General features: G+C 37.5%; 1 protein-coding gene across 1 annotated transcript; it reads right to left on the bottom strand.

Annotated features, from left to right (window-relative positions):
* Positions 1 to 88: 88 nt before the first annotated feature.
* On the bottom strand, positions 89 to 11,003 carry LOC104423223. The gene is made up of 13 exons (XM_039303501.1): positions 10,666 to 11,003; positions 6,783 to 6,876; positions 6,619 to 6,665; positions 4,044 to 4,247; positions 3,758 to 3,939; positions 2,909 to 3,035; positions 2,409 to 2,825; positions 2,049 to 2,116; positions 1,798 to 1,849; positions 1,436 to 1,519; positions 1,265 to 1,311; positions 1,093 to 1,167; positions 89 to 1,015 (listed from the first exon to the last, which is right to left on the bottom strand). The coding sequence occupies exons 4-13, from the start codon at positions 4,221 to 4,223 to the stop codon at positions 370 to 372; spliced, it is 1,878 nt and encodes a 625-aa protein (XP_039159435.1). The 5' UTR covers positions 4,224 to 4,247; positions 6,619 to 6,665; positions 6,783 to 6,876; positions 10,666 to 11,003; the 3' UTR covers positions 89 to 369.
* Positions 11,004 to 11,762: the final 759 nt, after the last annotated feature.

The following is an 11,762-nucleotide window of genomic DNA, read 5'->3' as shown; positions in this document are numbered from 1 at the left end:
GGATCATCTGTTGAACCACAACCACGAATTCGGAGGGGAAAAGATAAGAATAATGACCAATAAAAGAATATACATTCCGTCGTGGACAAAATTTAATATGAGCCATAGCTCGTTACATTCTTGCGTTTCTATTTTGTTGCTAAGAACTATAATCAACTCACATTTACAAAAGCAAGAAAAGAATCTATATACATACAAGGGCTGATAACTAAAAGCTGCTGGACATCCGGAACTTCTTCAACTTCTGTATCTTTGTACAGGGAGCTAAATTGTAAGCTCTTGCATCTTGATACCCTTTTAAGATTTATTACTCCTATGATTTCACCAAAACTACAGCTGTTCCCATGCTCTGCACCCTTGAGTTCCATATTAGGGCCGCCGACTCCGCCACAGTCCCCAAGGTCTGGGTGGGCTACCTTCTGGAGTTGAATCATCGGATGTGCTTTGTAGTTGGACATCCTTTGATTTCGCCCTGATACATCTAGGAGGGCCAGCTTCTGGAGTTGAACCATTGGATGTGTTTTTTAGTTGAACATCCTTTGATTTTGCCCCGATATATTTAAGCGGGCTGGCTTCTGGAGTCGAATCACTGGATGTGCCTGTACTGGGATTTTCGAGTTGCAAATTCTTTATTCCAACCCTGAGTGGTCTTGGCGGGCTAGCTTCTGGAGTTGAATCATCGGACGTGCTCATACTAGCATTTTCTAGTTGGACGTCCTTTGATCGTGCCCTAAACTCGAAAACATTATCCTCAGTACTTTCATCATCAAGTTGCAAATCCTTTGATCCTACTCTGATTGCTCTTCGCAGGCTAGCTTCAGGAGTTGAATCATTGGATGTGCTCATACTAGAATTTTCTAGCTGGACATCCTTTGATCGTGCCCTGAACTCAAAGACATTATCCTTAGTGCTTTCATCATCACTGGACACGTCTCCACCTACATATTGGTTGCCCAAACTTGGAGCGTCTTCAACTTCTAGCAATCCAGTGGTTGCTTCAGTGGTTGCTCCAGCCCTAATAAGAACACGAGAAATAAGCTTGCAGCCAAGTGAACAATAAAGATCGTAAAATCATGCGTATCAAAATCTAACCTTTTAACATCATCTTTGGAGTTCAATTTCTCCGTTGAGAGAAGACTTTTTTCATTCCCATTTGAATTTCTCAGTCTGATAATGACAATCAAGACGAAACAAGACAGGTAGTTTCATTAGGACAAAATAGAAACATATGCAGACAAAAACATCATAAAAAGGCAAAACTTACAAGACAGGTGAAGTAATGGGTTTGGGATTAACAGCCACCTGTCGATGCTACAAGATATCCGAGAAGCACATAAGCAGGGAGTTAATTTCTAACTTAATGATACAAAACAACAGAAAGATAACCAATTAAAGTGAACACTTAATGACCAAAAAACAAAAAGTGAGCACTTACCTCATCTGGCAAATCATCCTCAATGATCTCCCAACATTCCTTCTCAAGGTTTAAGATTTCTTGGTCCCCGTCATCGTACAAAACCTATAGTCCCAATCAGGCCATATATAGTCAACACAATAACAAAGAACATGCAGTTGCAAGATCTCAGAGTTAAAGATAAGAGGTGGCAGTGCATAGAGCAAGAGACACATGCCCGAACAACTATAAAATTCTGAACATTTAGCTATCAGACGGGACTTGAGGATAAAAAAGGACTGATCTGCATAATACAGGTACACCCAAGAAGCTAACTCAGCTGATTAAAACAAATGGTAGGTCACATTTACAGAAACTTCTGAAGACTATGATAGTCATCTCACCTTGTGCTTTTTCATTATAGGGTCATAAGATTGAATTCGGCCATCATAGAACCTGTAAAACAATCAATTAGGAATAGGAAGAAAATGATATAAATGACCTAGTGCTGTGACCATCACTGAAGCAAACAGCAGCAGCCAGCCATCACTGAAGGAACAGCAGTAGCAAATGCAAGAAGGAGATGAATTGAGAAATAACATGCACGACTGAGACAGAAACAAAGTATTCTGAATGAGGGTCCTAGAGTGCTCACATCTCATCCAATGGCCACCAGACCTTTACTCTCCGACCAATTAATCCATCGGCAATCACTGAAGACTCCTGAAAATTATTTAGGAAAATACGTGACTTCATGAAAACTGAAAAAAAGAAGCAAAGACTGCAACGTAGCAATTAGGAAAAAGTAAGAAACTGAGTGCCAACCCTCTTTAATAACCATAAACACAAAATCAGTGGAGCTTTGCAAGATACTTCAATTTTATAATAATAACAATGATAACAATAAAAATTGAAGCGGGCATCCTTAATAGTATTACGACAAAGAATGTAATAGATACATAGTATCAGATCCAATCAGTGTATCAAAGGTATATTCCAACAATTACAATCATACCTTTGAGGTGCCTTTACTAGCGTCGTTTCCTCCTTTGGTTGGCAACTTCATTCTTTCATCTCTAAGATCATTGGGAAGCAGAGCTGCCTCACCCCTCTTCATGTTTGACCTCAATATAGTTCTTCTCTTCATTGTAGAAGCCATAGGCATAGCCGAAAGATCACTTCTGCTTAAGGAGATCCTTCTTTTGTGGGTTTCTTTAGTAGTTTGACCCTCTCTGTACAGCCAAGAAAGATTATAACCTTCCTCGGGTCTCATTAATGAATTGGCTTTCGGTTCCCTTTTCCTGGGTAGTACTGAACTCTTGGAATGTGGGAGATCAGCAATGCCATGTTCAGGAGAACCACTAGGTCTCAGCTTTGCTGCAAAATCCAAGATTAGTTTCTCTCCCAATTTCCAACCGGAAGGTGCCGCTTTCTGCAAGATGGTATATTCCCTATTAGAAAATGAACAAATCAAAACAAAGTTAAAACACCAGATACATAAAAAATGACGGTAACCTCATTCTCCTTAAGGACACTAGCTAGGAGATGATTCAGAAGATCTGGGCTGATATCTTCACTTTCAGCGAGGATGTCAGCCATGATTTGTTCCACAGCCCAGGATTCATCAGCAGATGGATTGGATCTTAATTAAAAAGGAACCCATCAAAAAATAAGAGAGTATCAAAAGGTAAATGCTAAAATTTCAAAGTAAAAAAGACGTTGACAACTATCATTTAGTAACATCATAAGAGTGTTGTTGCAGTCTGTCATAACAAAACTGTTGAGCCAAGTTATAATCCAACTACCACAGAGCCATTTTGGTGCCATTATTTTTCATTACACTAGAATTAAGGTCAAGAGCTCGCACAGATATCACTAAATCTCAATCTCTCTTGTAAAGACTGCAGTGTAACTCCTTATATAAAAAGTCCTTGCTATACCAAGCAAAACATTGAGTTTAGAAGGAGATTCTTCAACGAAATTGAAAGCTTTGAGGTACCAAAACAAAACCACATGAAATAGTGGAAAGATTCATCCAATCATGCAAGCCAAACTAACTTATAAATGAACACTAATGTACAAGGAAACTCATCCGCGATTAACTAACTACAACTATCATCTTTTTGAGTCATAAGAAAGGTTACTAGACAGCAAGACAAGCCAAATTGTGATAATCCAGAAAACTAAAATGGAACTCAAAAGAGCAATTGCCATTAACTACTAGTAATGGTCAAAGATAAAGAAAGCTATCTTTCTTATGGTTCTGGTAAACTACTATGCAAAAAGAAGAAAAAGAAGGCGTAAAATTTGCTGATGAGGACCTTACGAAAAAAAAAAAAAAAAAATTGCTGAAGATAATATTACCTAGTAAATACCCAGAAATGTTGGCACATATGAAGAATTTGTGCCTCGCATTCAAGGTCAAGCATCAGCAGACATGCCTTGACCCTTGCAATGGTTTCAAGTATAGAAAGGGCCTTTTCATAACACCGTGTCGACGGTTCTGATAGCTTCGAAAAAGCCTCCGCGATCAGTTGAAAAATTTCCTGCCCATGAATGGATACTTAAGAAACTGAGAAAGAACAAAATTTTATCTCGAGAGAAGTGAGTTCATTGTATCAGAAAATCTCCAGAGTTTTGTTTTATATACCTTCATCTGATCGTCATTATATGGCTGTACCGGTGATGCTATCCTCAGAATCTCACTGAGGCAAGATGCCACCGTAACTCTCACATCCTCGTTACAATGTTTGAACAGAGCTTCAGCTATGAGACCCTTCATGATGGGAAGAAGGGCATCCTGGAGGAAGTCCGATGGTTCTTGCTCCATATTCACCAAGACATCCTCAGCATTCTATGTAGGGGGGACATGTATATGAAAGCAAAAGTCATTTTCCATATCTAAATAAACAACATTAAAGAATACAGAAATGTTTCTGGAAATGTAGAAAGAGAACAGCCATCTCAGATGCTCCAATAATTGGTGATGTCTGTCCTTTAAGAGGTCAAACAAAAGGGGGAGGGGGAAGATAAAACAAGAGATTTGACTTTGAAGCTCATGGTAGCACAAGAATACCATCCAGCAGATGGAGAATTGGACAGCAAAGAACACCAAGTACAAGGAGTAATGCTTAAACGAAATCCGCCTAACTCGCTTTAAGTATGCTGAAACCAAAGTTCTATAGTTTAGAAAGGAGTTTGAAAGCCATTATATGAACTCACTCTCCTGTCCATATGAACTAAATGCCTTTGCCCACAAGCATAACCACCAAATGGATTCGCATATATCAACCAACTAATAAAACAAAGATGCCTGATGAGCAAATTGATGAGAAGCCCAAAGACAGGAGATCAATCATCCCCCAAACAAACATCAACCATCCTCAAGCATTCAAATTTATCCCGATGAAAAACAAATAAGAATTCCCAATGCAAGTAAAGCTTCACAGCGCAGTAAATCATTATATGCATGAATTGGTAAATTGAGGCAGCATACATCAAGAAGAGTGAGGAGTTCGTCAACAGAAGAAGGGGCATTGAGAAGGCCATTGCCAACCAATCTAAGCTGCGCTGCCAAAGTACCCTTGAATGAAGAAGAAGATGATGCCATTTTTTCGCTTTTTACTTTGGGTGGAAACACACACTATACAGCTCAAACAAACACAGAAAGTACTACTATTCTCTTGCAGATTTGCACAGAGAGTAATCAGAAATTCATCTACAATTTATAGGGAAAACAAAACTTGGCAATTCAGAGGAAGAAACGGAAACACAGTAAGCTTCCAATAATGCTATGAACCTGGTCTTATCCCTTGGGTTCTGATTTAGCTGTCAATTTTGGTTTCTTGGCTGGGGTCTGACTGTGTGCTCTTTGCTATTGTGACAAAAAATGAACATGATAGCTTCAAATGGTATTTCATATCTTGGGAACTTGGGAGGATCAATTACTTGCCATTCCATTGGCTCGTGCACTGGATTCTGTACCTAATCACTCTTAAATTGCTCCAGAACTTGATTTTTCTGGCTTTCCTAATTATTAACCTGCTCAATATTGGTTTCTATAGACTGACCAAAAAGGAAAATATGATCTATATATAAACGACCAAGACATAATCATAAAATCCATAAGATATGATGATAAAACAATACGAGCTTGTCAAAAAAGAGCAAGGTATATAATATCAACAAAATAAAGACTTAGACATTCAAACAATAAATTCATGTTTTGAAAGATTGTTATGCAAGTGCAAATCAATTTTTTTTTATTACATCCTTTGGTTATTTTTTTAAGAAACATTTATTAAAAAATCACAGTGATATACCTATACCCATGTACAATATTTGAGTATTGGCAGGCATTGCCATTTTAGCTTCACAATTTCTGCCAAACTTGAATAGGTTCAAGTATTACAATTTGGTGTATGTGATGACTGACTTATAAGGTTGAAATCATATCAATTAGGATTATGTTTTCTTTTTACAGAATATTAATATCAAGCTGATAGTTCTAAACATACAATGGTACAACCAAATTGGAGATAAGTCAGCAATGACCACAGACACATATAATTTTGACATGACACAAGCACAATGACTCGCGATTGAAATGATTTGATTCAATTTTGATTTTCTTCTTTCAAACAAAATCATTATCACCATGTGCAATATTTGTGCTCTAGATAAAGCCAGAGGATATGACACAAATTGCTAATAAACATGACAAAGCAACCGGATTTCAATTCAGATCGCATCCATCTCAAACTTGGCTCAAACTTCATCAAAATTAAAGATAGTTTGGACCCCAGTCCATCTCAACTCAAATTAAATCGTCATATAGAGTGTAAATGAGAAATTAAACATTATTTGTCCAGGTTTTTAAGCTCAAGCAGCGCATTGCATCGACTCCACTTTGTTACTGAATTATGGACAGTACTCATCTCAATCAATCAGATTCTTTTCTTGCCAAGAGACACATGACCTTGTTCCAAATTTCCATTCGAACTTAGAACATGTGTAAATGATTCACAAATCCTGAAAAATCATAACTGTGGTCTCAGTTGTTAGATTTGGTTCTTACATCATATTAAGTTTCTGAAAACAATTAGATCTGAAAGCGATTTCAATGTGCACTGGAAGCAATAGCAATTTATATGCATGGTGCATTGTTAATAAACAAAAGCTCTCTGTTCCTTTTCCAAATTGAAAAATTGGATAATAGTAGATACCTGCTCATAGAGAGTTTCTTCTTATCTTTGTAACACAAGGAGAATTGCTGCAAGGGCATTTAAAACAGAGAGAAATTGAAAAAATAGTGTGATCAGCACAATAACATTTCAACAGATGAGAATGACAATAGATATGTATATTTTCTAATAACAAGGACATTCACCTTCAAGTTTTTTTCCGACCCGAATATCTGCAGACTCTTTCTTGCTTGCTTTCGGACAATAAACTGCAGTACTCTTCCTATATCTGAAGGATTTCTGATCAACAAAGGCCTTCAGCATAATTATTCAATTCAAAAAAAAAAAAAAAAAAAGCAAATACAAAACCTAGGATGAAGAATAAAAGCTAGATCAGTCTAGTAGATTGTCGAAGGTGCTATGTGTGAGGTGACACAATGAGGACATAGGGGTATTTATAAGGGATGAAATGCCACAGTGCGCCGCCACCTGCAATGAGATTTCTCAAGATAAAACTAGGTTAAAATTGTTCGTAGGTTACGCCACACGTGACATGCTCGTGTCAATGAGTACTGCTGCGATTGTGGCTTGTCACGTGACCGCATTTATAAATCATATTTTATTTAGCTTCTTTGAAGTTCAATTAGCAATACCATGAAAAAGCTATTATTTTAACAACTAATACAAAGTCTACATCATTTTCTTTTCCCGCAACAAATATTTACAACAAAATTTATATCAGTAGCATCAAGAGAAAAAAAAAGAACAGCGGGAATGAGGATGGGTTTCAAAAGTTGAGGAGACAGCATATTATAGGGAGTGGTTGGAGAGACTCTGAAGATCATAACCCAAGATGATTGTGAATTACAAAAGTAGCCACCTCTTACAAAAAGACTCCCTCCTATTAGTGGATTTCATTGGCAAATTTTGGTAACAGGACTAATCTTTCTATGCCTAGATGACACTGAACATTGATGATGACTTTATTCAATGATATGAAAGATTAGTTTCAGCACCTTCATGATTTTATTCAATGCTTGTCCCAATATTTTAAGCCGTATAATACATGTTGATTTTCAGTGAAATTTAGGTGATTCGCTTTATTTTACGTGCTGAAGATTTCTGACTTCCCTCACAGCCTGAACTTGTTGAAGAGGATAAATTTCTTTATTATACATATTGTATAAACATTTTCATGATAAAAATTCCTCTAGTTTTTTGTTGAAATTATGAAGGATGCCAGCAAGTATTGAAAGGTGATGAAGTCTCACACAGGTGCAAGATTTTGGCAATCCTACCTTTTGTTGGCAAGAAGGGTATTAGGAGGAAATCATTGTGGATATACTATCGATTAAGAAGAAAATCTCATTGTTTATGACAAATTTGAAAGCCACGTCGAAGGAAAATTATCCATCATCTACTCTTGGAAGATTCATTAATGGTTGATTTCTAACCTACCCTATCTGGTAGGTCTGAAAAGCAATAATACCTTCTCATTGTGTTATCAAATCTGAATGTTTCTCCCTTCTCGTGAAATGGTGATATAATATGAAGAAGACCAGTTTGGATGTACAGCTCATTTCGAAATGAAACCTCATTATTATCAAAAGAAAGTTGACAAAACCACGCAAGTATATCAAGAAGGTATTTAATAATATCTACAACTGGAAAAAGCTCGAATTAGTACTTATCCATTTCACTTTGGCCTGGACAGCAAAGTTACTCATTTCACAGTCAGATTAACTCTATATTTCCATTTGATAATATAGTCTAATTTGACCTCCTCATGCAAACCCAACACAAAAACTGTGACCTTTCATGTGGTCCTTATTCAATTATAATTCCACATCTTCTAAATTGAAATTCCATACACTGAATACAACATGCAAAAATGAATTATGTATAGTTGGAACTCCGAGTATTGAAAAATGAAACATATGCTATCTTGTGAACAAATTAATAATAAGTATAGTTGTTCCAAATCCATGTGCTAGGCACTTGGTCGAATTACAGGAACATTGCTATGGCCACACAAGGTCACAGGTTTAAACTCCATGACCTCAGACTAAAAATTAAGGGGTTTATCATGTCAAAACCATTGTTTTGGAGAATATCAGTGCATAGGAGTGGTGATGCAGTGGTACAGACGGAAAGCCACAAAATGGAGGACTTGGCAATTCTAGTGGACACATCTTGGTGCAATACTGGCGCAGACCAGTGGTGCCAGTGGTGAGAAGGAAGAATTACAGTTAGCCAGGCAGTAGTATACGTACTATCTTTTTCACTTTTTTCATTAGCCACTATTTTCTTATTCCACATATTCATACCTATCCTCCTTTGTACTCTGCATGAGTATCTTTTATGACGTGTGACAATATTGCTCCTTTATCCCCATATAACATCGTAACCCAAATATGTAAGAGATCAATTTAGGCACCAGATGTTCTAACTCCCAAAACTTCTTTCCGTGTGAAATTTCCCCAAATAATGTAAAACTGCAGATGATATATAAGGTTTGTGATAATCTAATGTTCTACAAAGGTTGACCATTTATAGAAATTTGTGCTATGTAGATGCCAAAACATGAGGCTAAAATAAGAAGAGCAGCTTTCTTCCTATTTATCTAGTCTTGGCTCTTTAAAGAGTTTGGCTTTTGGGTTTAGATTGGCTTGCAAAATTCAAAGTTCAGAAGAAGTTGAGGGGATATATGCAAGGCTCTTACATAGAAAAAAATGTTAATTAAGACCAAGAAATTATTTTTCCCATTATAGCTAGAAGACATCCAAAAAAGAGCATGAATATTTGAAAATCTGATAAAAATAAATAAATAAAGAGTAGTTGGAAAAGAAATTTAAGAATGATGTAATCTGAGTGAAATGATCAGACACGACAATATATCCAAAACTCAAAAAGGCATGACTACCTATATAATGGTGATAGAGGTAAGCTGGTGCAGTAAATAACCTGCAAATATTGTGCAAGGACGATTAACCCCTATTAAAGCTCACTAGAATTCCAGTTTTTATGGCTTCTGCTAAATTGTGACCAAAAAGAGATCTTCAGACAGTTAAATAGATGAACACCATTTCTGAAAAAATGCCATGCTTGTAGGAGGGAAAAAGGAAGTGCAACTTAAACTATAAGGAGAGGTATCTTAGTCGCAAAAGTTTCAAGCTAAAGGTGTGCATAACTGTTGCTCTTCGGGTTAAGTCCTACGGCAATGATTACTACTAACTCCGTTATATCAGTGGTTTACATGTTAATATTGTCAAACACCTGATTCTTCAGGTTTTTGTTGAGATTCTAATTTGAAATGTAATAGATTTTCAGTTCACTAGAAAGTTTGGAGAGACCTTTTCAGGACTCCACCTCAACCCAAAAGTTTGTCTGTTATAGGTCGGTGTAAGATACTATCAAATTTGCCAAGCTGCAGGTTCATATCTGCTTTTTCCTCAAACCATTTGAGGAAAACCATAATCCATATTATTGTGAGAAGGGCTTTCATAATTCTCAGTAAAAAATCATACGCAATATCGCCCACAGAGGAAGGGACTGACTTTTAACTTTGAGAAGCAAAACATCAACCCAGAAAGGAGACATATGCCATTATGGTGACGCATATCATGATAGTCCTATATGGGTGTAGTTCTTTTGCTTAGAGGGGGAAAAAAGAACCAAATGTCAATGGTCTGTAATCGAACGAAGCTTACAACGACAAGCAATGCAGACGCGAAAACAAAAAAGAAGAAGACTTCATCTAACTCAATAGGAAAATGATAAAATCAACTTAAGCTTGCACACGTACACGTTGAAGCATAGTCGATTTTGCAGATGGGCTTTGTCAATAATTAGTAAAAACCTGAATTTATCTGCAAATGGCAGAAAATCAACGATTTTTAACAGAACAGAGGCATCTTTTCGATTCGAACCATGAAGAGATGAATTCATTGTTCTTTCATATCCTAGGAAAAAAGGAGCTAAGAAAACACCAAGGCACCCGACACTGATGAAACAAAGCTAGCAATGCCAATCGACAAATAGAGCAAAAAAAGGAAAAGCATTGACAACCATCATTAGAAGAATACGAACCTGGGAATATGGAGAGAGGAACGAGGCAGTCGACCGAGACCATCTTCATCTTCATCTTTTCTCTTCTTCTTTTTTCTTGATTCTCTGGCCATCGTCATCCTCTTTTCCGAGAGACTCCACAGGTCCATGCAAGAGCAGCAGAGACAGAGGAGTAGAGGTAGACACTCTCTTGAATATTTTCAGGAAGTTTTGCTTTGGAGATTTTGTTTTCTAGAGAGAGAAAAAGTTACCCGTTATTTTGTAGCAATGACCCCATTGTCATTCCGTAAAATGCAATTAGCTCCCCTAAGTGCGGTCCGTTTCTCAAATTGGTCCCTCAACTTGAGTTTATCGCAAATAACCCCATGTACCTGATAAGTAAATAATTAGGGGCAATTTTGTCCGGAAATGAATAAATAAAACTGCACGGAAAAACTAAAACAATATGATGAAGCCTAGAATATAGAGAGAGATGGAGAGAGAGAGAGCAAGCGAGGCGCAGGGCCGGCTGGCGGGGATGCCGTCCAAAAGGGGAAGACAACCTTAAAACTGACCAGACATCGTCGGAGCTCCAAATCAGATCTATAATCCATAGGAGCATACACGATACAATCCCAAAGTGAGAAGGAAATACCAATAGAAATATCAATAACCGGTTTTATTTATAGGAAACTAAGACCAGTTCATTGGCTGTCATTTCCTTTAGATGCATCCATCCCTGCACTCACTTGTTGAAGACTCTAATGCCAAGCATCAACGACAAGTCCTCTATGAGAAATTGCCCAATACGAACAGCGTGATTCCCTTCTCGCTCCTCATCCACACACAATCTCAGACACGACCACAAAGTAGACACTGAAAAGGGAGTAGAATTCCCACCGTCCTAACAAAGTAAAGATGAAGGTGCTCAAAACTCAAACCATTCCCAGAGGAAAAAACAAGGCTCAATATCAATGACCAGAGCCGCCATACTCGAAGGGGCGATGTGGGCAGGGCATTCGCCTAAGCCCCTTGCTGAATCTAGGACGCCATCACCGTCCAAACAGCCGCGTTTTAAGAGATGAATAGAATTTTCCCTTATTGTTTTCAAAATCAACCACCATTGGTTTCAAGTGTAT

The sequence above is a fragment of the Eucalyptus grandis genome, chromosome 10 (genome assembly GCF_016545825.1).
Source record: "Eucalyptus grandis isolate ANBG69807.140 chromosome 10, ASM1654582v1, whole genome shotgun sequence".
Classification (NCBI taxonomy): domain Eukaryota; kingdom Viridiplantae; phylum Streptophyta; class Magnoliopsida; order Myrtales; family Myrtaceae; genus Eucalyptus; species Eucalyptus grandis.
Note: the sequence above shows the minus strand (reverse complement) of the source record. Positions and strands in the feature narration are given on the sequence as shown.